Source organism: Panthera pardus, unplaced genomic scaffold (assembly GCF_024362965.1).
Source record: "Panthera pardus isolate Hobbes unplaced genomic scaffold, ASM2436296v1 HiC_scaffold_17, whole genome shotgun sequence".
NCBI classification, from domain to species: domain Eukaryota; kingdom Metazoa; phylum Chordata; class Mammalia; order Carnivora; family Felidae; genus Panthera; species Panthera pardus.
The window spans coordinates 142074445-142101430 of NW_026526732.1; the positions used below are offsets into that span (position 1 = coordinate 142074445).

Here is a 26986-nt window from a genome sequence, read left to right on the forward strand (position 1 = left end):
GGCCAATGGGGGAACACATGTCCCACTTAAAACCATTCACATTTAGGTAAGTTTAAACATTCCTATAGGCAAGATTCACTGCCAGCTTGAGACCTATGGTCTAAGCCAAGGTTCAAAAGATGTTTTGCAGAAACTTTGCATTAGTTACGACTTTTTTGGTTATATATAACAGAATTCCAACTCAAAGAAAAGAGAGGAGTTCTTGGCTCACATACCTGGGTGAGCTCAGAGAATTGGAGGTGCTTTCAGAATCAGGGTTGTTGCGACTTAAACTAAGTACCCGACACAGCCAAGATTTCTTCTCCACCCATCTGACCTTTGCTTGGCCCTGCTTCCTTGTACAGAAGGGCAGGAGACATGGCCTCTGGCAGCCTTAATTTAAAGACCCCCGCAAAAATCTATACAGGAAGGATTCTTATTTGCTCTGCTTGAGGCACATCATCTTGGAATAGCAGCTGTTCAGATGGGGACATGGTTGGCGGGGGGGGGGGGGGGGGGGGGACCATGGTGGAAGGAGGTAGCATGATTGACCATGTCTGAATCAGCACACATCAGTCTGCTCCTCAGGAGCTGAAAGAATGGAGTGGGGGCAGGACTGTTACTGGAAGAAGAAGGACTAAGAAAGCTTGGTGGACATAAGACTCCAGCTCTCCAAGTCTGCTGCCCTCTCTACCTCCCCAGAAGGGTAGGTTCCCCTCCTCCCGCCCATACTTCTTTTCTCCCTCCCTCTCCTTTATAGCAAAGGGAATGCCCCATGACCAAAATTTGCTGGAAATTTTCCAAGTTGCATGCTCATTTGGCTGAACGGGTGGGAAGATTATTTTTATATTTGGCAAAACTGAGTTGTAGTAATTGTGTTAATGATGAGTTGCTATTGTTTTGGGTTCAAATTCCTCTTAAAAAATTTAGGCTGGTGAATTATGTACTCCGAGATATTCTGAAAGTGAAATAATTAAGAGTCTCCTTTCCATATTCTCTATGAAAGATACTGGGCTACACCAAAGAACTGCTGAGGCTGTGTAAGAGGGATTTTATTCTAGGAATTGAGCAGCAGAGGAGAGCAATGAACTGTTCTGAGGATCAAAAAGAAATCAAACTAAGTGAATTTCAGCTACTTGGGCTTTTAGAACTGTCTGAAAGGCAAGATGGAGTAATAGGGTAATTATACATTTAAAATAGAGGGCTTGGGGCACCTGGGTGGCTCAGTTGGTTAAGCCTCCAGCTCTTGATTTGGGCTCAGGTCATGATCTCACAGTCCATGAGTTCGAGACCTGCATCAGGCCCTGCACTGGCAGCTCAGAGCCTGCTTGGGATTCTCTCTCTCTCTCTCTCTCTCTCTCTCTCTCCCTCTGTCCCTCTCTCCCTCTCTCTCCCTCTCTCTCCCTCTCTCTCCCTCTCTCTCCCTCTCTCTCTCTCCCTCTCTCTCCCTCCCCTGCTCGTGCTCTGTCTCTCTCAAAATAAATAAATAAACATTAAAAATAATAATAATAAAATAAAATAGAGGCCTTAATTTTGATAATTCTATTCCTGGTGAGTCTCGTTGACATTGGCAAAGATTTTTAGTCAAGGTGAATATAAATATAGTATAATTTCTATTAGCTTAAAAAATTCTGTTCTTCGTGTTGTTTGATTTATTTGCATTTTCTGAGTGAATAAATTTGTTCCAAAAAATGGCTTTTAAAAATATAGATATGTATTTTTTTCTGGGATTCTTAGTGTTTCTAGGGCTAAACTGCATTATCTTTTAAATAATTTTTTTTTAACGTTTATTTATTTTTGAGACAGAGAGAGACAAAGGATGAATGGGGGAGGGGCAGAGAGAGAGGGAGACACAGAATCGGAAGCAGCCTCCAGGCTCCGAGCCGTCAGCCCAGAGCCCGACGCAGGGCTTGAACTCATGGACCGTGAGATCGTGACCTGAGCTGAAGTCGGACGCTTAACCGACTGAGCCACCCAGGCGCCCCTGCATTATCTTTTAAAGTACCACCTCACCTCTTCCTCTTCCCTGAAAAATGAATCCACCTGGATTCTCCAATTCTATCCTGCTCCTGAATCTAACAGCTCTTTAAGCAGAGCTCATATATCTGGTTTTCAGAAATACCCTAGAAGGGAATCTTCTGTTGGACAAAAAGTGGTTAGAAGGCCCTCCATGATACCAGTTATAAAATCCATGATCCCATTGCTTTGCTGTCTTCAGCAATGCTGTCTTCAGATTTGAGAGACTAAAATATCATGTTTGTTTTTCAGTGAACTAAATTATCATCACAATAATAATTTTTTGCTGGTTACTTTGATTTAGACACTGTATATGGAGATTCTTAAAGCCTTCTCATCTGGGTAAACAAAATGAGGTCTCACTTTATTGCAGATACTTCTAGACAGCGTTCCTCTACTTGGAGTCTAGTTAAACAAACAAAGAGTAATAAAAGTGAAAAACTCAACTTAAATGGTTTGTATTTTTTCTGACATGCACGTGTGATGTTTGTGGAGTAAGACTTCAATTTATAATTTCCAAGAGGGTAGAAGCTTTTATTTTTGTTTTATTCATGCAAATATTAAGAGATAAGAAATGACAAAGTATCTCAGCTTTGTAATTTAAATTTCTAGGGAAAATGCATTTTGCAAAAGGAAGGAGAGGATTTCTACTCTGGAGATTTCATCTGATCATCAAACACTGGTTTATAAAACATTGATTTATTTACATATCAGAACTGCCTCTAGCTTGGGATGTATTAGGGAGTCGCCTGCACTGTTGATTTTAGAAAGTTGAGAAATATTGCTCACCAAAAATGTCCATCCCATTTTTCAGTGCTGAAATGTATCATTAGCTTTTCATTTCTTTTATTAATTACTATTCCATCTTTTACAAATGCTACTGCTAAGGTGTTGAAACACATCTAATTGTACCGATTTGGAATAGATTCTTTATTATGTTATTGTTACCACATTTTGTTGAGAGATTATTCACATATCAAAGAATTCACTTTAAAGTGTACATTTAGTAGTTTTTAGTACAAGTGTGCAACTATCAGTGACCATGATCTAATTTTAGAACATTTTCATCACCCCGAAAGAAGCCCTATACCATACCCATTAGCATTCATTCCTCTACTTTGCCCGTATCCCAACCTCTGGCAACCACTAATTGATTTTCCATTTCTATGGATTTGCTTTTACTAGACATTTCATATAAATGGAATCACACAGTATATGACCTTTTGTGACTGGCTTATTTCACTTAACATGCTGTGAAGATTGATCAGACACTGTAGCATGTATCAGCACTTTATTCTTTTTTCATTGCCAAATAGTATCCTATGGTATGGATATGACCCATTTTGTTTATCCACTCATCAGCTGATGAACATTTGGGTTGTTTTCACTTCTTGGCCATAACGAATGATGCTACTATGAGCATTCGTTACAAGTTTCTGTGTGGACACCTTTTCCATTCTACTGGGCATGTACTTAGGAGCTCTGGGTCTTCTGGTAACTCTGTGTTTACATTTTGAGGAGCTGCAAAACTGTTTTTAAGCAGCTGCACCATTTATATTCTCACCAGTAATGTATGAGGTTTCCAATTTTTTCAGATCCTCGGCAACACATGTAGTTATCTTTTTTTTTTTAAGGTATCTTAGAGTGAGTATAAAATGAGTATCCCATTGTGGTTTCGACTTACATTTCCCTAGTGACTAATGATGTTGAGTATCTTTTCATGTGCTATTGGCCATCTATATACTGTCTTTAGAGATATGTCTATTCAAATCCTTTGCCTACTTTTTACTCTCAGAATTTCTGATGTATTCTTTTTAATTTAAAATTTTATTGCAGTATAATCAGCATACAAAGTTCTATTAGTTTCAAAGTTGTATATTAGTATACAACACATCGATTTGTCAGCTCTACACATTACTCAGTGCTTGCCACAAGTGTAGCCACCATTTGTCACCATACAACATTATTACAGTGTTATTGACTACGTTTCCTTTGCTGTACTTATCATCTCTATGACTTACTTATTTTATGACTGGTAGTTTGTACCTCTCAATCAATCCCCTTAATCTCTTTTGCCCCATCCCATACCATCTCCCCTCTAGAAACCATCAGTTTGTTATCTGTATTTAAGAGTCTGTTTTTTTGTCTGTTTGTTCATTTCTTTTGTTTTGAGATTCTGCTTATAAGTGAAATCTTATGGTATTTATCTTGTGCTGTCTGACTTACTTCACTTAGTGTAATACCCACTATGTCCATCCATGTTGCAAATGGCAAGATCTCATTCCTTTTTAATGTCTAAGTAATATTCTGGTTGTGTGTGTGTGTGTGTGTGTGTGTGTGTGTGTGTGCGCGCGTGTGGTGTATATGTATTTGTCAGTAGCCAGCCTTGTCAAAAATCAACTGATTGTAAACATAAGGGTCTATTTCTAGACTCACAATTCTATTCCATTCATGCGTATGTTTATCCTTATGCCTGTATCCCACTGTCTTGGTTACTGTTACTGTAGTAGGTTTTGAATTAAGAAGCGTGAGTCCTCTACCTTTGTTATTGTTTAGGATGTTTTGTCTATTCTTGGTCCCTTGAATTTCCATATAAATTTCAGGAGAAATTGGTTGACTTTTGCAAAGAAGCCAGTTCTAATTTTGAGGGACTTTTCAGGAACCTACTGATGAGAGGGGAGAGTCCTGCCATTTCACATTAAGTCTTACACCCTACAACCTTGCTGAACTTGTTTATTATTTTTAATAGTTCTATAATAGATTCCTGGGAATTTCTGTATATGTACAAGACCATGCCACTTGCAAATAGAGTCTTCTGTATCTGTAAAAAGTCATTCTTCAAAAGTGAAGGAGAAATGGACATTCCTGGGTAAACAAAAGCTGAGAGAATTTGTCACTAGCCAGTGCATTAAAAAGACATCTAGATTAGAAAGGAAGAAGTAAAAGTATGCTTATTTACAGATGACATGATTTTGTGTATACAAATCTAAGGCAATCCACTGTTAGATGACAAGAGGTAATAAACAAGTTCAGCAAAAGTTTCAGGGTTCAAGATCAACATAGAAAAATCTATTATGTTTCTGCACAGTAACAATAAACACTGAAAACAAAATTAAAATATAAATTTTGGGAGCCTTGTTAATTTTTGCAAAGCAAGATCTCCCAACTAGTCTTCAAGCATTTTGAATATATTATTACATTATCTTCTGGCCTCCACGATTCCTCATGAGAAAGCCATTGTTGATCTTGTGGAAGATTCCTTGTGTGTGATCAGTCACTTATTTCTTGCTACTTCCATGATTTCTTTGTCTTTAGACAGTTTGATTATCATGTGTTTAGATTTGGATAACTTTGAGCTTATCAAGTTTCTTAGATATGTAGATTAATGTTTTTCATCAAATTGGGGAAGTCTTTGGGCATTATTTTTTTAAACATTCTCTCCCTTTACCATCTGGGACTTTATACACACGTTGATCTCCGAGTTCTCTGTTCATTTTTCTTCTTTCTTTATAATTTCTGTTGTGCAGACGGGATAATCTTAGTTGATCTGTCTTGAAATTTACTTTCTTCTACCAACTCAAATTGGCTATTGTAGTGAATTGTTTCTCAATTATCTTACCTTTCAACTCCGGAATTTCTGTTTTATTCTTTTTTTTAAATAATTTGTGTCTTTTTATTCATATTTCTTTTCTGTGAAACATCATCTTCGTACTTCCCTTTAATCCTTTAAACATGTTTTACATTTATTCTTCAAACCTATTTATAATACCTAACTTAAACTCTTTTTCTAGAAGTCAAAATCTAGGCTTCCTCAAGAGCTGTTTCTATTAATTTTTTAATTTCCTGTGCCTAGGAAATACTTTGCTGTTTGTGCATCTCATAATTTTTGTTGTTGTTGTTGTAGTACATTTTGAGTAATATAATATGACAGCTCTGAAAATCAGATTCCAGCCTTCCCCAAGGTTTGTTGTTGTTACCATTGGTGCAGCTGCTTGTTTGTTTAGTAAGTTTTGGGGACTCATTCTACAAAGCTTATATGGTTTGTTGTATGAGGCTTCTGAAATCTCTGTTCAGTAAGCTCAGTGGTCAGGTAGTGAGTGGACAGAGAGATTTTTTAAAATATGCCTTGAACCAGGGGCTCTTGGTACGTGTTGATCTCAGTGCTCCATAAATTTATAATTTTGTCTCAGCTTTCACTTCCTGCTTCTTTAGGCCTACAAGGTGAGCCAGAGGTGAGATATAAGGACCTTCTCTCATCTCTCTTGGGTATGCACATAGTCCTGTATATGTATGTGGTCTTCTAGAGTCCCCAAAATATGTCATAACTTTTCAACCCCTCTTATAGACGTCCTTTTCTGCAGGTTTTTATTTCAAGTTTTTGTTCACCCTCTTGCTGGCCTTCCTGGTACCGCATGCAGCCTAGGGCAACTGTGATGGTGAACACTTGCAACTGATCTGTTTTCAACAAACACCATGGGGATATGGCTTCTTTTCACTGAATAAACCAAGTCAGGTCACCAAAGCCAAGTACTGTGAGTGGGGCTTTTCCAGGGAGCTGTCAGACAGGTCAGAGAAGTACAATTCTGTGGACTTTTTGGGTTGCTCCCAACCTATCCTACCTCTTCCAGTGGTTGCTGTGCTTCTGTTTTTCGGTTTTGTGGTTGCAAGTCTGTTATTTTTCAAGGCCGTTATGGGACCGGGGAGAGGGAGGTGGGAATGGTCAAGTTAACATGTCACAAAGCTCACTGTTCTTACTGAGATTCAGCCATTTTACTTGAGTAAACACCCCTTGGATTGTTGTGAGCCTTTGGAGAACTTCCAGGATTTTGAAAAACTTGATTTTGACAATTTTTGTCCCTGTTCTCATTATTATTGTGGAGGAGTGGATTCTCAGAGGTCCTGACTCCACCATTTTTCTTTATTTTTCGTTAGTACTTTCTCTTAGGATGGATGAGACTACAAGCATATGAAATTGCCCAGTGTTCAATGGAGAGGAGGGACAAGATGGAATTGGGATGAGAATGCTCTACAGAAAAGAACTGGAGATAAATGTTTCCCATTTAATTTTTTATTGTAACTATGTAATAAATAGCCACAGAGTATGTATGGGTAGAACTGACATACTTTTTTTTTTTAATGTTTATTCATTTTTGAGAGACAGAGACAGAGTGTGAGTGGGGGAGAGGCAGAGAAAGAGAGAAAGACACAGCATCCGAAGAGGCTCCAGGCTCTGAACTGTCAGCACAGAGCCCAAGCCGTGAGATCATGACCTGAGCCGAAGTCGGATGCTTAACCGACTGAGCCACCCAGGCACTCTAAAGGTTTATTCTTAAAGTTATCAACTTCATATACCTAGAGCATTTGTGGTCAAGAGATATTATGGAATCAAATGATAATTGCTAATAGAACATTGCTATATCATTGGCAACAAATGTTGAGCAGGAAGATTCTGTTATCATCTAGCTAATTCATCATTGTAGTTCTAACTCCATGTGAAGACACATGGAGAAAACTTAACTGAGTGTCTCAGAAAGGGAAAGTTGAACCACACAGTAGTAATCCATTTTCATTCACTTAATGTGCTAAGTCCTTTAAGTTTGTAAGTACTGGTAACACCTTCTACCTACATAGCAAAAGATGCGTTGAATTGTTGCTATAGATGTTATTCTTAGCTTAATTAGTTGTATAAGGTGCCCACCCAGGACTTAACAGATTACTTCACAATAAACTCTAAGCAAAACCTGTGTGTTTAGAGAGGGCATGGAGATGATAAATCACTTAACATACAATCATGAAAGCATGGCGAAAGCATAGAACTGTGGGCAGTATCTCAACAGAAGTATTACAGCAGGAATACCAGCGTAAACAGTGAGGGGTGATTCTCGGAGGATCCTTCTATCAAACATCTGTTCACAATGAGGTTACCATTAGCTGACAACTTCATAATTCGTTGGATTAAAACATCTCCGAGATGAAGGGGCTACTTGTAACAAAAAAGAATGTAATGCTATAATAGTTTGCTATTCTGTACAGTGTAGAGGAAAGATCCATTTGTGAAAGTCTGAATCATGTCAGGTGTACTATGAAAAGCCTATATGGTGAGGAGAGAGATAGGGAGAAGGAAAAGGAGAGAAGGGGAGGGGAGGGGGCAAGAAGGGATGGGAGGAGAAGAGTAGAGAGAGACAGAAGAGAGTTGGTGGCTGAGAAGATCCAGTGTTCTTTTTTTTTTTCTTTTTAACATTCTTAAATTGTATTTTTTCATCATGATAAGTATGCTTTTTAATCCTCATCGTCTCTTTCACCCATCCCTTCTCCTACCTCCCCTCTGGTAACCATCAGTTTGTTCTCTGTAGTTAAGAATTTGTTTCTGGGGTGCCTAGGTGGCTCAGTCAGTTGAGTGTCCGACTTCGGCCCAGGTCATGATCTCGCCGTTCATGAGTTCAAGCCCCGCATCGGGCTCTGTGCTGACCACTCAGAACCTGGAGCCTGCTTCAGATTCTGTGTCTCCCTCTCTCTCTGTCCCTCCCCAGCCCATGCTCTGTCTCTCTATCTCTCAAAAATAAATAAAAACATTTATAAAATAAAAAAAAGAATTTGTTTCTTGGTTTTTCTTTCTCTCTTTCTTTTTCCTTTGCTTGTTTGTTTTGTATCTTAAATTCCACATAAGTGGAATCATATGGTATTTGTCTTTCTCTGACTGACTTATTTTATTCGGCATTATACTCTCTGGCTGCATCCATGTTGTCGCAAATGGCAAGGTTTCATTCTTTTTGATGGCTGAATAAAATTCCATTGTATGTATATGCCGCATCTTCTTTATCCATTTCTTTATTGTTGGATACTTGTGCTGCTTCCATAATTTGGCTATTATAAATACTGTTATAAACGTAGGGGTGCATGTATCTCTTTGAATCAGTGTTTTTGTGTTTTGGGGGTAAATACCCAATAGTACAATTACTGAATCATAGGGGAGTTCATTTTTTACTTTTTGAATAATCTCCATACCATTTTCCACAGTGGCTACATCAGTTTGCATTCTCACCAACAGTGCACAAGTGCTCCTTTTTCACCACATCCTTGCCAATACTTGTTTCTTATGTTATTGATTTTAACCATTCTGACAGATGGTTAGTGATATTTCATTGTAGTTTTGATCTGCATTTCCCTGATGATGAGTGATGTTGAGCATCTTTTCATGTGTCTGCTGCCATCTGTATGTCTCTTTTGGAGACATGTCTGTCATGCCTTCTGCCCATTTTTCAATCAGATTATTTGTTTTTTAGATGTTAAATTGTATCAGTTCTTTCTATATTTTGGATACTAAACCTTTATTGAATGTATCATTTGCAACCATCTTCTCTCATCCCATAGGTTGATTTTTAGTTTTGTTGATTGTTTCCTTCACTGTGCAAATGCTTTTTACTTTGATGTAGTCCTAATAGTTTATTTTTGCTTTTTTTGCCCTCCATCAGGAGACATATCCAGAAAAATGTTGCTATGGCTGATGTTGGAGAAATTGCTGCCTGTGTTGTCTTCAAGGATATTTGTGATTTCAGGTCTCACGTTTGGGTCCTTGATCCATTTTGAGTTTTTTTGTGTGTGTATGCCATAAGAAAGTGGCCTAGTTTCATTCTTTTGCATGTTATTGTCCAGTTTTCCCAACATCATTTGTTGAAGATACTGTCTTTTCCCCATTGCATATTCTTTCCCCCCTATTGTAGATTAATTGACCATATAAGTGTGGGTTAGTTCTTGGTTTTCTATTCTATCCCATTGATCTGTGTGCCTATTTTTGTGCCAGTACCATACTGTCTTGATCACTACAGCTTTGTAATATCACTTAAAATCTGGAAGACCCATGATTCTTAAGATCACCATTAAATCAAAAGCTGCTCTGTAGGACTAAAGAACACATATGGATTAGTATCTTCTACCAAAAAATCATTACAAGAAAATTGAAGAGGGAAATTCTTAGAGGATTTACAGTTGGTGCTGACTATTAAATTAGGGAATTACACTACAAGGTACGTAGTGGCAAACATTCTGTACCTGGTATTCTAGGAGGTGACCATGTGTTGTATTTGCCACATGAAGTGCCAGGTGTCGGGTTTGCAGTTTCCAAATTATACATATGCTTTCCTCAGAACTTTTATCTTCAACATATTATTTGATTCAAGCCCAGTATACCAAAGATGAAGAAAGTACTTAATTAGGAGAGCAACTTCAGCAGAATGGTAGTATAGAAATTTCTAGCACCTGTTCCCTCCCAGAAACATCAATTTGAATAACTACCAAGCCTGAAAATACCTTAGCAAAAGCTAAGGATTCCAGGTGAGGAATTACAGCATTGGGATGGGATAAAAAAAGAAGACACATTGAGGAGGGTAGGAAAGATAGTGCCATTACTGCATTAGAGGGTAGAAAAGATAGATTGACATTACCTCATTACTCCTCCCCCAAGCATGGGCATCCTAGCAGCTGAGAGAGACACCCTCCCCTTGGGAGGAGAATGACATGAGGAACTGACTTTATCGTGGTTACCAGTGCTGGCCTATCCCACCATCAGCTGACTCCAGTGGCCCCAGGCAGTTCCCATGGTCCCAGGTAACTTCCATAACACCAGGTGATTTCTTGGTCCTGGACTCTTGGCAGGCTATGAGAATCCAATCCCCCGGCCCACCCTAGCACCTTCCTGTTCCTGTAGCCCCAAGCAGCTCCTACAGCAGTAAGCTACCAACATGCTCCCATAAAACCAAGCTCCTGATTACCCTGGGGCTGGGTAGCTTCCATAGCCCCAGGCAGCTCCCATGACATCAGGCTCCCTGCAGACTCTAGCAAATTCAGGATCCCAACCCATCCCTGTTTGGCCAGCTTCCATGGCCTCAGGTGGCTCCTATAGTTCTAGTATCTGGTTGGTTCCCACCAAACCCACAAGGCCAGCCCTCTCCAATGCCAGCCCAAGCCGTGAAGCCTGAGCTTTGAGGCTGGCTTCCACAGACCCAGGTTCCTGACCTGCCCAGCATCACACTGGTCACTGCAGGCCAACTTGGCCCCTCATGCCCTATGGTGTAAGCCAACTCCCTTGGCCTAAGACTACAGGCTGGTCCTAATGCCAGGTTGGCCCCTGGACCCCAGCCTCCAGGCTGGCTCCCATGAAACCAGGCTCCCAGCCCATCCTCGCACTGGACTGGCCCCTGTAGATCCAGATGCTGGACCTACCCCAGTGATCCCCAGTACCTGGTCAGCCACTGTGGACCCAGTGTCCATATCCACCCATGTAGGCATGAGCTCACCAAAGGAAACTAATAAAGCTACAGTAACTGACCCTGAAGAAATGGAGATCTATGAGCTATCTGACAAAGAATTTAGAATAATCCTCTAAAGGAAATTCAGTGAATTACAAGAAAACACAACTAAATGAAATTAGGAAAAAAATACATGAACAAAATGAGAAGTTCAACAAAGGAATAGAAACCATTAAAAAAAAAACAACAAGCAAAGCCAATCCTAGAGTTAAAAAATACAGTGATTGAATTGACAATTCAATAGAAAGCTTCAAAGCAGACTCAATCAAGTAGAATAAAAAATTAGTTAACTAGAAACCATATCATTTGATATTATCTAGTCAGAGAAGCAAGGAACAAATGCAAAGAGTGAAGAGAACCTTTCTGAATTATGGGATACCATTAAAGGAAACAATCTCACATTATTAAAGTCTCAGGAGAAGAGAGGGATAAAGGGGCAGAAAGCATGTTTAAAGAAATGGTGGATTAGAATTCTCAATCTGGGGAGAGGTTTGGACATCCATGTTCATACAGCTAATAGGTGACCCTATAATTTCAAACCAAAATGATCTTTTATAAGACACATTAAAATAAAATTGGTAAAATCAAATACAAGGAGAGAATTTTAAAAGCAACAAGAGAAAAACATACCTGTATAATAAGGGTATCAGCAGATTTCTCAGCAGAAACCTTATAGGCCTGGAGAGAATGGGACAGTATACTCAGATTTCTGGAAAAAGAAAAAAAAGAAACTGCCAACAAAGAATACTTTACCCAGCATAGCTGTCTTTCGGAAATGAAGGAGAAACAAAGATTTTTTCCCAAACAAACAACACCTGAGGGAGTTCATCACCACTAGACCTGCTTTATAAGAACTACTGAAACATGAAAATATATGAAAATATAAAGCATACTGGTAAAGGCAAGTCTAAGCAATTCATAATACTCTAATACTATATAATATGGTGTTATGCTAATTACTTAATGTAGTATAAAGATTAAAGGACAAAAGTATTAACAATTATAGCTACAATAATTTGTTAATGAAGACATGATATTAAAAGAGGTAAATTGTGACGTCAAAGATACAAAAAATGGGACTAATAGTAAAAATGAATAGTAGATACACAAAAGATAAAGAGGAGGGAATCAAAGTATACCACAGGGAAAATCACTTCACAAAGAAAGACAAAAAAAGGGGCGCCTGGATGGCTGAGCCGGCTAAGTGTCCGTCTTTGGCTCAGGTCATGATCTCAGGGTCCATGAGTTCGAGCCCCACGTCAGGCTCTGTGCTGTCAGCTCAGAGCCTGGAACCTGCTTCAGGTTCTATGTCTCCGTCTCTCTCTGCTCTTCCCCCACCCGCTTGTGCTGTCTCTCTCTCTCTCAAAAATAAATAAACATTAAAAAAAAAAAAAAGACAATAAAATTGGAAGAAGGGAACAAAGGAACTACAAAGCTAGGAAACAATGAATAAGTTGGTATTAGTTAAGTCCTTACTTTGCCTTAGTTCTTTTTAATGTAAATGGATTAAATTCTCCAATCAAAAGGCATAGAGTGGCTAATGGATTAAAAACAAGACCCATCTATATGCTGCCTACAGGAGACTCACTTCAGCTTTAAGGGCACACAGAGACTTAAGGGAAAAGGATGCAAAAAGATACCCTATGCAAATGGAAACCAAAAGAAAGCAAGAGTAGCTATACTTCTATCACACAAAATAGACTTTAAGCCAAAACGATAATGAGACAAAGAAGGCCATTTTATAATGATAAAAGGGTCAATTTATCACAAGGGTATAACAATATATATGCATCCTAGATCACAGCACCTAAACATATTAGGCAAATATTTACAGATCTGAAGGGAGAAATAGACAACAATACAATAATAGTAGTGGAATCTGATACCCCACTTTCAACAATGGATGGATCATCCAGATAGAAAATCAATCAGGAAACGCTGGATGTGAACTATACCTTAAGCCAAATGGACCTACCAGACATATATGTAACATTTCACCCAACAGCAGCAGATTACAGACTCTACTCAAGCACACGTGAAACATTCTCCTGGATAGATCACATGTTAAGTCACAAATCTAATCAAGAAATGGGCAGAGGACTTGAATAGAAATTTCCCCAAAGAAGATATATAAATGGCCCAAACAGATACATGAAAGGGTGTTCAGTACTTCTAATCCTCTGGGGAATGCAAACCAAAGGCATGAGATATGTCCTCATATCTGTTAGAATGGCTATTATCTAAATGCCAAGAGACACCAAGTGCCGTCAAGGATGTGAAGAAAAGGGAATTCTTATGCACTAGTGGTGAGGATGTAAATTGGTACAGCCACTATGGAAAACGGTATGGAGTTTCCTTAAAAAAAAAAATTAAAGATAGAACGACCATATCCAGCAATGCCACTTCTGTGTATATGTCAAAGGAAATGAAATCTCTCAGAGATATCTGCATTCCCATGTTCATTGCAGCATGTTCCCAATAGCCAAGGCATGGAAAAACCTAAATGTCTACTGATGGATGAATGGATACAGAAGATGTGGTTTATGTACAATGGAATATTATTCAGCCATAGAAAGAAGAAAATTCTGCTGTTTGCAACAACATAGATGGGCCTTGAGAGCACAATGCTAAGTGAAATAGGACAGAGAAAGACAAATACTGTATGTTCTCCTTCACATGTGAAATCTGAAAAACTGAACTCACAGATATAAAGAAAGGAATGGTGGATGCCAGAGGCTAGTGGGTAGGGGAAAATGTGGAGATGTTGATCAAAGGGTAAAAACTTCCTGTTATTAGATGTGTAAGTTCCACAGATTAATGTATAGCACAGTGACTATATATTATATATTTGAAAGTTGTCAAGAGTATAGATCTTATATGTTCTCACCACCTACAAAAATGATAATTATGTGAGGTGATGGATGTCTTATCTAACCTTTTTGTGGGGCTCATTTCTTGGTATATTTGTGTATCACATAATCACATTTTACACCTTAAAGTTACATTTGTTATATGTCATTTATATCTCAGTAAAGCTGGAAAAAAATAAAAAGACATTATGTAAAAACAAAAGGCATTTTAATACAATTTATAATACATCAATATTGATTCTTTAGCTGTGGCAGATGTACAATACTAATGTAATAACAATAGGGGAAACTAGGTGTAGGGTATGTGTTAACTCTGTACTACCTTTGCAACTTTTCTGTAAATACAAAAGTATTCTAAATAAAAATTTTATTCAAATTAACAAAAGGAACTATTTAAGATGACTGGACTCCATTTGAGTTATAGGTCCTTTCTTAGAAAAAAGGATTGGTGTCTGATACTGTTGCCTGAAAAAACAGTCAGTTATTTCAGCTATATACTCATATATAGAAATTTCTATAAATGTCGTTTCAATCGTGTTGAATAAGATTGCTATTAGAATAGAAGCCATTTGATACAAGTGCAATTAGCCATTTGGATATTAAAAGTGTGCCATTTCTTTAGTGTCTTGGCAGGTTACAATGGTACCATCTTTGCATATGGGCAAACAGGCAGTGGTAAGACATTCACCATCACGGGTGGAGCAGAACGCTACAGTGACAGAGGCATTATCCCAAGGACACTGTCATACATTTTTGAGCAATTACAAAAGGTATGAAACTTTAACTTCATTTTCTGTTTGATATATTCAGCAGAAATTTACAGTGGGTAAAAAATTTATTGTGACATTTTATTATATTATATCTAAATGAGGAAGTATTATTGTGTAATAACTCTGGCCTTTATATTTAAGGAAAGTTTGGGATTTTGCTGAAGAAGTAGAAATTAAGGTGCTTCTCATTAAAGGGATGCTGTTTCAGCAAAGGCTGAAAGAGAGTTCCTTCTGATACATCCATGGAGGTTAAAAGAACAGAGAACACATTTTCCCAACTAACATCTTATATTTCCCATTAAGAAACTGGATGTCCTTTTACCAAGACATTTTTATTTCAGCTACTAAAGCACTGAGTAAGATGATATGCTTGTACCTTTTTCACAATTGTGACAGAAGCCCAGAAGAGTTTACCAGAGTAAATATCCTATTGCAATTAATATTATTATGAAGAGTTCTTTATATTATATGCATCATTTATGTGTGTGTCTAAGTGCCTGTTGCCTTATTAGTATTGAATACGACATATAATACAATTAACAAGGCAGGTATCTTTATCCCAATTTTATAGTTGGGAAAACTGAGTCTAAATATCTTTCCCTGGGTCCTTATAAGTAGCCGGTCTGGTGGTCCATCCCAGGTCTGTGTGATGTCAAACCCTGTGCTTTTCACCACTACATACACTGCCTCTGTATCTCAGACTGGCTTTATTTTGTTGGTTGTATTTAAACAATAATGAGTGAAGGAACTTCTCTGAACTTGGATTTCAGTTTTCCCTTAACTTTTCTAGGTTTCAGTTTTTCCCTCTGTGGAAGTAAGAATTGAATTGTACTAGAGGATCTCCAGCATCCCTACTCACTCCTACACTTACTTGGTTGTATTAATTCTGTATAACAAATGTCCTAACTAGGTCAGTGTAACAGCTATTCCAAATTTTCTTGACTGTATGCTTTTTGCATTTTGAGTTGCAAAGATGAGAAGAAATCGCTGAGATCTGCATAATTCTAATTTCCATCCATAAAGTAGCAATTACCCATTAGTTCAGCTCATCTCTCACTAGCTCAAACATGCCAACACTGCATGCCAGAAAATGTAGAAGAGAAAGAGTTGAGTATAGTGTGTATGTTGGATTCAGATCCTGTCTTTTCATTTACTCATTTATTTCTGACATTAGCTGCTTTGTTTTGCTCCCAGATTTCACAGACTGGGAACATAATTTCTAATAGTTTTTGCTGCTGTGGCCCAATGTGGAAGTATGTTGTCTTGGAAAGTTCATTGAAGTTGGTGCAGACCAACCTTGTTCTGAGAAAGTGTGCTACTTACAGCATGTGGCCTTGAGGTGGTTACTTAATGTCTCAGGCTTATGGAGTTGCTTCTGAGGGTTGAACATACTCTATCTATAAAGATATTGTCCTGGCACATAGTACATGGTCAATGTATGAGCTCAGTTACTATAGCCATTAATATTTATATCCATATATATGTGTGTGTGTGTGTGTATGTGTGTGTGTGTGTGTGTGTATGTATGTAGAGAGAGAGAGACAAATGATCCTGATTAATTTCAAAGAATCCTTTGAAACTTAGGACAAATGAAGCCAATTTCCCTGATTAAGTTAAACAGAATAAATAAATCCTTTCCTAATGGAAAATATATTTGTCCCTTTTAAAATTTTGTCTGTGAATACCAAAATGTAGTTCTAAAAGTCTAAATGTTTTCCAAGTACCTACCGTCTGCCCAGTTCATTGTTTTCATATCTGTTTGTCATTGACATTATTCTAAACCACATTTCAGTTTGAATTATCCTAAATCACTTCCTGGACTGGAGAGAACCCCTTGGACCAATTTATAGTCAGGACAGCTCTTTGTAAAAGGACAGATCTCCATGATGGGCACAACATATTCGTTCTAATCAAATTGAACTGCTGCAAAACTAGTAAGAGACAGCTTGAGGTTCATCATTAAGTTTGTCCACATTGTGTAGCTGAAAAATGCAGACAGGTACTCGGATACCCCCAGTCGATTGCTTGAGAGGGGCACATGGAGTTCTCTAGAATTCTTAAAGGACATACTTGACTTATGCAAAGTAATTATTTCAAGATAAACCAAGAGCAAGTGCATACTGGCTCCTAAAATGCCTGTGAGTGTGATAGGAGCACATTTGCAGTAATTTTAAAGGAAGACAATTGATTCCATTTATTTTAGAAATCATAGCTCATTATTTTTGAGTACTGTGAGGTTCAGACTTGTTTTGGGGCAAGAGAAAAGGCTGTCTGCAGGGAACATGTGTGTTACATTACAGTCTGGCAATCCTAGACACTAAAAAAGGAATAATAAGGAAAGGTAGCTTGCCACATTGCTCAGTGACTTTTAAGTGTGTATTCTAATAAAAGTCCAGAAAATGCAGAAACTGGAGGAGCCAAAGGCATTATCCCTATCATCTCAGGGGAGTAGTCTTGCCATTTTCCTGACTTATGATTCCTTCTACTTTCTGGAAGAAGAGAGTTTCTCCACTGCAGATGAACATACAAATTGGCTGTTGTTTTGCCTTTCTTTTACTTTCCTTTTATATTCTTGCTGAATTCTCTATTTGGGGGCTTTTAGAAATAATGGTAAAAACAATAACATTAGCAATAATAATAACAGTAGCAACAGCAACAACTTATTGGTCCTTACTACAGGGACACACATTTCTAGTCAGATTTTAAATACAGAACCCTATTTCTCTGTTACAACAGTTCTACAAGATAAGAGTTATCCACAATTTCATAATTAAACAGCTGACGATAGTGCAGGATCACTCAGTTATAAATGGCAGATCCCGTATTCAAACCCAGCTTTTTCTGATGCTAAGATGAGCTCAGAACTGTATGCTAAAATCTCAAACTATAACATATGGGATATTTCAGTTATGTTCAGATAAGTTTTAGAAGTATGTTGCTCTTAAACTTGCTGAGAGGTTGCTAAATGATCCCCCATGGCCTTCAACTTGGTCTGAGAATCTTGCTCTGAGAATCTTCTAGAGAGGACAGCATATATGTTCATTGTGGAACACTTTTTTCACAAGTATTTCATAGGATACTTGAGGGAAAACTGGATTAGACTAAAGACCACACAGAATCTGTCTAGAATATATGATCTCTGATACCTGTGCCATAACCGAAAGGATGATGTTGAATGATGCCTTTGCTAAACTAGGACACTAATCTAATCAGCAGGGGGTTTGTTAGGATAAACAGAGTCGCCTACATCAGCAGGACTTCAGCATTTGGTGGGGATAAATTTATTTAGTAGAGACTCAGTCCATGCTGTCACCTTCCCAGACCACCAAAACATGACATTTCAGGTGTAGCTTGAGAGTTTTGCTCTGGTCATGTGCTGCCTGAGAATTGCCTTAATTTTTCAGGTGTTATTTTGTTCTTATGAAATATTGGTGTTTTTATTTGGATAGTTTGAGCCACTTTAGAACCAGACAATCATATTAATTTTAATCTGAAGAACGCATTAGGAATTCATTATTCAATTTCCTCACTAATCAGTGTGGAAACTGAGGCCTGACACAGTAGGGTATTATAGCAAGTAGGACTAGGATTCCAGCCCTGGATATGCAGGCCTTTGTTCTCTCTTCCATCTCTGTGAACTTGATCGTCTCTCCCTTTAAATAGTATCTGTCAAATGGATTGTCTTGGATATGGGTAAGAATCAGTCAGGAAGGTCATCCTAAGGAAAATCTCTTTGTGAGTATTGACTCTGACAATCTGCTGACCTTCTTGCCATGAGACACAAATATATTCTGTTATGAGAAGTAGGACTCTTATTTGCTGAAATGCAAGCATCTGTATTTTGGGAGAAACAAGAAGAAAGTGCTATCAATTGATATTTGGTCTTGAAAACTGAAAAAAAAATTTCAGTTTTCTTGAGACCTGAAAAAATTCCATTTTATTCTATCTCAGAGGGAGTGGGTCCTTTTTATCTGCTAGCAGAACTGAGACAGGACCAGTTGCCTGGGCTTTTATCCTAATTGCATTGATGCCTGTGTCATTGCATTTCAGTATTAACCCCCACAAAGTACCTCTCTCAAATGAATAGCTCAATATCCCTGATTGCCACGTGGGCCAGGAAGATTAACCCAAGAGAGAAGTTATAGGCAGTGAGCTGTGAATGTCTACTCTTACTGTTACCTGATTGATCTAAACTATTTCTGTCCCCTGGGATTCATTTTACATTATCTACTATTGTCTGTTATCTATATCACCAGAAATTTTGCATATTGGAAAAATTTTTAAAAGAATTATGATGAAAGCTGGAAACTCTTTTGCTACTGAAGGTTTTAAACAGAAGTAATGATACTGTTTTCTTTTATGAATAGGCTATTCACAGAATGTAAGTTTATTTTTTCACAGTAACCTTTTTTTTTTTTTGGAGGGGGGTCTGGAAAGTAAAAACTGGTGTGTTATACATTTCTGCAACCAAGTTGGCTCATTTTAAGTGTATATTGACTCTTTATGTATAACGTGGAACCAATAAAAAAAACAACAGACTAAAGTTGCTTGTAATCATGGGTGTTGGCTATTAAAAAAAAAAAAAAGCTTCATGCATATGGTTACTGGCAACTTGAAAGTGTCACGAACTGAAAATGGAAACCATACAAAGTGAGGAGGGTAAAGAAGAGAAGCTGTGAGGAAACTATAATGATAAATGTGTTCATCCTCCTCTGAGCTGAATCGTTATTTATAGCCATTAAATAATGTCTTCCCCTTTTCCAATCAGGACAGCAGCACAATATATACAACACGCATTTCCTATTTGGAAATCTACAATGAATGTGGTTATGATCTGTTGGATCCAAGACATGAAGCCTCCAGTTTGGAAGATTTGCCGTGAGTAGCAGAACAACAAAGAATGGGGGAAATTACTTTCAGATGTTCCTTTCAATTGTTTTCTTTGAAACTTTGTATGTTTCTGGTCTCAGTCATAATTAACAAATACTGGATAACAGAATCTTTTTTGTAATATAATGGATATTTTTTTTCAGTTATGACAAATAGACAGCAATGATGGGAACTAAAATTGCTTGAAACCCATTTCTTGGGAAAATCTCTTTTGGAGTTGGTACAAGAGAGTGCACTGAATGTTCTCGGACCCGGGGTAGAGTGGACTAGTGGGATATGCTGGTACTGCTTTACCTCTGCGGAATCAGACCCTTTCCTCCTTCATTTGTGGCCTTTGTCTGAAGAGGGAGTTCAAATTAGGGCTCAAGCAGCAATGAGAGACTGAAAGAGAGAAAATAAAACTTTGTTTTCCCCGTTGCTTCTCTATTGTAAGACTGACACTGAAAATCATTTGGTCAGATTGGCACTGATTGCTGCATGACTGAAATATAAACAGAGTCTTCAGAGCTTACCTACTGAGTAAGTTACCCTGCCAGCATTTATTACTCACTGCTTATTTGAATATCTGCCTAAATTACATATTAATTGGTAATATTTCATATCCTTTTGTCCAGACATCTTCATATATCAGAAGTTGGTAGGGATGCCTGGGTGGTTCAGTTGGCTAAGCCTCCAACTTGTGATTTTGGCTCAGGTCTTGATCTCATGGTTCATGAAATCAACCCCCGCATCAGGCTCTGTGCTGACAATGCAGAGCCTGCTTGGGATTCTCTGTCCCCCTCTTTCTGCCCCTCTCCTTCTCTCTCTCTCTCTCTCTCTCTCTCTCTCAAAAATAAATAAATGAATAATAAAAATAAATAAAATAAATTTAAAAAGTTGGTACAGCCAAGAAAATGTATTTTAATTTTCTTAATATTCTAAAGCAATTTAAAAACACATATTAATCCTCTACCACAAAGATCAACAACCAATTGCTGGCTTGTTCTGGTTTGCAAAAGAAATAAGGAAATAATAAAGAAAATAAATTATACTCTTTACATCATCTTTATATGTATTCTTCCTTTAATATTGACAGGGAGTTTTTACGTATCTCTTTTATGCCAGTTGTATTCATTAGAGGGAGTTAGGAAAGGGGATTATTGTTGGTTTCTAAATATGTTAATTAAAGAATATAAGAAGAGAAAGGAAAGATCTGACTCCATGGAAGAAATTGGTCTTAAGGAAACTATTGGAATTAAGTTTACAGAGAGGTAAAATGTTCCTCAGAGGAAGGTTAGAAACAGCAACATTAAAAATATGAAGATGTAGTCAGAAAGGCCATGTGTTGAGGAGTCATGTGAGATAAAAGCAGAAAGGCTAACAGAAGCCAGCTTTTGAGGTACTTGAATGGTGGGCTTTTGCTGTGAGATTGATTATTACTCTAATAGGCTTTTAAATTAATTTTCTAGCCTCCAGTCTAACCTGTGTACCTCTAGGCTAAATCCGGATTAAAATTGCTTTAACAAGTCATATCTACACTGAAGAACTTGAAACCTGCTTAACAATATTCCAGAAATGAAAGTCTTGGCTATGACAAACATGGAGGAAGAGAAAGAAGTTTGAGAGATATGCATAAAAAAAATAAATAGATGATAACTAGCTAGCTAGTTAGATAGAAATCAAATAAATTGATTATGCCTCTTACCTTGGATTTGATTGGATTTGAAACAAAGGTGAATTACAGCAGGTTGGTTCTCTGTATTTTACTGATTGAGAAGAGTAAACTCAGAGAGGTATGACTTTTCCAGGGTGTCAAAACTAATCTGTTAATTGTAGAGCAAGAATTAAAAACCACAAAGGCGGGGCGCCTGGGTGGCTCAGTCGGTTGAGCGTCCGACTTCGGCTCAGGTCACAATCTCGCGGTCCCTGAGTTCGAGCCCCGAGTCGGGCTCTGGGCTGGTGGCTCAGAGCCTGGAGCCTGCTTCCGATTCTGTGTCTCCCTCTCTCTCTGCCCCTCCCCCGTTCATGCTCTGTCTCTCTCTGTCTCAAAAATAAATAAATGTTAAAAAAAAAAATTAAAAAAAAAAAAACAACACAAGGGCATCTGGGTGGCTCACTCAGTTGAGCATCCGACTTTGGCTCAAGTCATGATCTCACTTTTGGTGAGTTTGAGCCCTGTGTTGGGTTCTGTGCGGACAGCTTAGAGCCTGGAGCCTAGTTCAGATTCTCTCTCTCTCTCTCTCTCTCTCTGTCAATCTCTCACAAAAAATAAATAAACATTAAAAAAAATTGAAAACTACATACTCTGACTTTCATGCCAGAGTAGCAAAAATAGCTTCAGGATTTTACCATGGGGCCCAGAGAATTGGAGTCATTGACTAAAAAGGTGATTTCTGTTAGAACACTTGATTGGGTGGTGGTATTGAGTTTCATATACATAACTTTGGTGGCTAAGAGTACCTTACTAGATGTTTACAATAACTTCCTCAAAGGTAGGAAGTATGCCTTACCTGAGTTGGTAGTCTCTCTACCACTAGGCCAAAGTAAGTTCTCAAGATTTAAAAAAATTATCTATTAAATTGAAACTATAAAGTAGAATTTTTGAAGATGAGAGTATAAAGGAACAACAGCATGAGCTCTGTGAATCAGAGTCTAATGGACATAATTGGGTGCAACCTGACTATGAGAACTAGGAATGAGAAAAGTCGTTGACTTCTAAGAGAGGCAGTGTAATATATAGTCAAGAGCACTTGATTACAAGTCAGGACATTTGGGTTCTAGTCCCAACCCCTCAATCTTAGATACATTTTTTCACTTTTCTGGGTTTCTCATGGTCTGTAAAATGTGGGCATCGGGTTATATAATATTTAACAGCCTTTTAGAGGTCAAAGATTGACGACCTCACAGAATAGGACTTCTTTGGTGACTCTTTTCCCCTTCACAAAAAAATAAGAAGTGATGTAGATATCTTGTATTTTCCTCCTAGAAAGGAGCCTTCTGCCTCTTGAAAGCAAGGACAATGCTTTTAATTCACTCCATGTCTCTGTGTTTCCTGATATGCCTTGCATTTAGTGGTGGATCTCAAGGTCAATCAGATTGTCTCGGTAGATGTCACTAGCCTTCTACCTTAAACTACTGCTCTTCTTTGGTAACTTCATCCTCTTGTTGGAGAATGAGTTCACTGACTGAAGTCAGAAGTGACCTCAATTACAAAACCGATGTTTTCAGTGAACTACTGCCCTCCCCCATACAAAAGTGGACAGAAGGATGTTCTTCTTACATTTTGGAATATAATTACATGAAAACAAACCCATTAAAATAAAAATGAAAAGATTCTCATTATGAAAGAAGACTCCCATATCCCAGGAGTATAGCTTATTTACTTCAAATATATTCAGTACAATAGAATTCCAAAACAACTCAAGAACAGCATAGTCTTTTGGGGTAGGGATGATGGGATTTGACTGGTATTGAGTCTGCTGGTTTTCTGGGGATTTTAGAGAGTTTGCCTTTTACTAAGATTATCAAGTAATTATTTATAATGGAATGTGACTTTTGCTGTACCTGGATTAGATTAAGAGTATGTACTGTTAATCTGGTTTCATACACTCTTGAACTGGGACGAGGTCTAACCCCACAATCTTATCCATCTGATTGACTGGTTTCATTGTTGTGAGCTGGAATGTCCCAAATACTCTGACTGTGATCCAAAAATAATAGGCAAAGTGTCTGTTGACTTTGGTTCTCTGTTGTGGTCATCCATTTGAGGGACAATGGCAAGATACACATTGTATCCCTTTGACATTCTTATACGTGGCATAACCATGTCTAATCAAATTCAAGGTCAATTTGATGTTGCACAACAATAGCCATCAGTAACAGGTTTCTTACTACTGAGCAACACAGCTTCCTCCAAATCACCTGCTGGACGTTCTTCTCATGGGGCACTCTGTCTTTTCTGATCCTTGTTTTTTACACTCTAATGAGTTCCAACTCTGCTGTTACTGAAGCAATTGCCTATAGACTGCCTGTGGACTTTGTATATATAATGTCAGGGGATTGGACTAAAGTCAATTGCTTCTTTCAAATGTTGCTGTAGTCATTTGGCAAGGAGTTTTTAGATACAACATTAAAAGCATGATCTGTGAAAGAAGAAATAGATGCGCTGAGATTCATTAAAATTAAAAACTTCTGCTCTCTGAAAGACACTGTCAAGAGAATAAAAAGACAACCCAGAGACTGAGAGCAAATATTTACCAAACACATATCTGATAAAGGACTTACATCTAAAATATACAAAGAGCTCTTAAAACTCAGCAACTAGAAAACTAACAAGCCAATGAAGAAATGAGAAAAAGCTCTGAACAGACAGCTCACCAAAGAAGCTAAGCATCTGAGAAGATGCTCCACATCATCTGTCATTTGGGAATTGCTAATTAAAACTATGTACCTACTAGAATGGCAAAAATCTAAAAAACTGGCAATACCAAATGCTGACAAGAATGTAGAGCAGCTGGAATGCTCATTCATTGCTGGAGGAAATGCAGTATGCTACATTTTATTTATTTATTTATTTATTTATTTATTTATTTATTTATTTATTTGAGAGAGAGAGAGCGTGCACATGCATGCCCAAGTGAGGGAAGGGCAGAGGGAGAGGGAGAGAACCTCGAGCAGGCTCTACACTCCACGCAGAACCTGATGCAGGACTCAGTCCCATGGCCCTGGGGTCACTATCTGAGCTGAAATAAAGAGTCAGACAGATGCTCAACCAACTGACCCACCCAGGTGCCCTGGTATAGCTATTTTAAAAGATGACGTCAGTTTCTTAAAAAACAAACATAGTTCTTAGGATAGGATCCACCAGTTATACTTCTGGGTATTTAACCAAATAAATTGAAAACTTATGTCAGTACAGAAACCTGCCCATGAATGGATATATCAGCCTTATTCATAATTGCCAAGAGCTGGAAGCAACCAAGATGTCCTACATTAGGCGAATAGAAGAACAAACTGTGATACATCCATGCAGTGGAACATTATTTGGCAATAAAAGGAAAAGTGCTATTAAGCCACAGAAGACACACAAAGTCTATATACTGTATGATTCCAAGTATTTGACATTGTGGAAAAGGAAGAACTATAGATACAGTAGGAAGAGCACTAGTTGCTGGTGGTTGGGATGGGGAGAGAGAGATACAGGGATGAATAGGTGAAGCACAGGGGACTTTTTGGGCAGTGAAACTATTCTATCTGATAGTATAATGGTGGGTCACTTGTCCAAACTCGTAGAATATATACCACCTAGAGTGAACCCTAATAGAAGCTATGGGACTTTAGTTAACAAAACAACAGTAGCGAAAAGGAACGAACTATTCATACATTTAACAGCTTGGATGAATCTCCAGGGAATTGTACCGAGTGAAAAAAGCCAATCCCAAAAGGTCATATGATGTATGATTTATTTATATAATATTTTTTAAATGACAAAATTATAGAACTAGATAACAGATGAGTGGTTGACAGGAGTTAGGGAGGGAAGTGGGGATGGTTACACAAGGCCAGTGAGAGATCCTTATGGTCATGGACTGTTCTGTTTCTCAACTGTGACTGTGGATACACAAAACTACTCATGTGATTAAATCCCATAGAACTAAACACACACACACACACACACACACACACACACACACACAACTGGGACATCTGAATAAGATCAGTGGATTCTATCAATGTCAGTGTCCTAGTAGTGATATTTTAATATAGTTTTACATGATGTTATCATTGGGAAAAACTGGGTAATGGGTACATTATTTCTTATAGCTGCATGCAAATCTACAATTTTCACAAAACAAGTTTAATTAAAAAATTATTGTCTATATATTTGTGTGTATATATATATATATGCACACACACACATGTATTCAATGCATTCTGTATTTAGCAATTTAAATGAAAACAAAACATCTATTTTTGAAAGTCTTTATGTCATATGCTATAAAGAGAATATAGTTAGAATCTAAGTATGTCTTATGGAGTAAAACAGTATAACTACTGGTCTTAACCATAGGGAAAATAGTCACCTTACTTAAGTGTAATTTTAGTATTCCTAAATAGGGATGCATAATGCATTTAAGTTTCCAAAGATGGTCATGGTTATTACCGTTAGCAAAAAGTCAGTAAACTCCAGCATCCAGTATTGCAATCTTGGCTTTGTTGTAAAATAATTTGTTGCCAAAGGAAAACAAATAGATGGATGTTAAATTTAATTCACCAAATTGCTATGCCCACTGGATATGAAACACTCTTAAGTGTTGCAGGAGTTACAAAAAAAGATGAATGCAGTGTCTGCCCTCATGGCTTACATTCTAGTCATGTGGAATCATTCATTTATTCAACAAACATTTATAGAGATCCATCTTGATTCCACATACTGTGCTAGGTAGGCACTGACTTTACTGACATAGTCTTTACTTTTCCTGGACCTCACAGCAGAGTGGGGAAAACTAGTATAAAATAGCATAAGGTAGAATATGAAAAACATCATAAGAAAGGCACAAAGAATGACTAGGGCTTAAAGGAGGAAGAAATGACATCAGGTCAAGTGATACGGAAGAGATTCCCAGAGAAGGTGGTACATGAGATAGTCCTTGAGGGAAGGTGTAAGACTTGGGGCAGTGGAGTGTGGCCTTCATGTGGAAACAAAGGTAGGGAAGAGCACTGAGCTTGTTCTGTGACAGTTAGTAGACCTGTTTGACTGGACCCCAGGAAGGGAGTAGGTGAGAACATTGAGACAGAAAAGTAGGAATGCCAGGATTTGTCAGGAAGGTGTAGCCCTCAGAGATTTTTATTCAAGGGTAGAGCAGCTTGGAACTGCCTTTTAGGAAGAAAAATCACTCAGTAGCATGTAAGGCTAGAATGAGATGGATGGGAGTCAGACCGCAGAGCATTGTGGGAAGTTATTAGGATCATCCTGGTGGCAGTGGGAGTAAAAAGGAGGGACAGAATTGGAATACATAATCCAGTGGCTTGAAATTTAACTATGTGTGAGAATATAACTATGTAGGAGAATCACCTAGATGTTGTTTAAAAAAGCAGATTGTTGGCCCCCACCTCCAGAAAATTCAAATATGTTTGAATTAGCAGCCCAGGTGATTCCAGTGCAGGTGGTCTGTAT

General features: G+C 38.0%; 1 protein-coding gene across 3 annotated transcripts in view; it reads left to right on the forward strand.

The window, feature by feature from the left end:
- KIF6 (kinesin family member 6) overlaps positions 1–26986 on the forward strand; it is a 385916-nt gene that overhangs the window by 64303 nt on the left and 294627 nt on the right. For all 3 annotated transcript variants that reach the window (XM_019457021.2, XM_019457020.2, XM_053905057.1), the window contains 2 exons: positions 14793–14940; positions 19709–19818. In XM_019457021.2, the coding sequence (XP_019312566.2) occupies positions 14793–14940; positions 19709–19818 (258 nt within the window). The remainder of the gene's footprint in view (positions 1–14792; positions 14941–19708; positions 19819–26986) is intronic.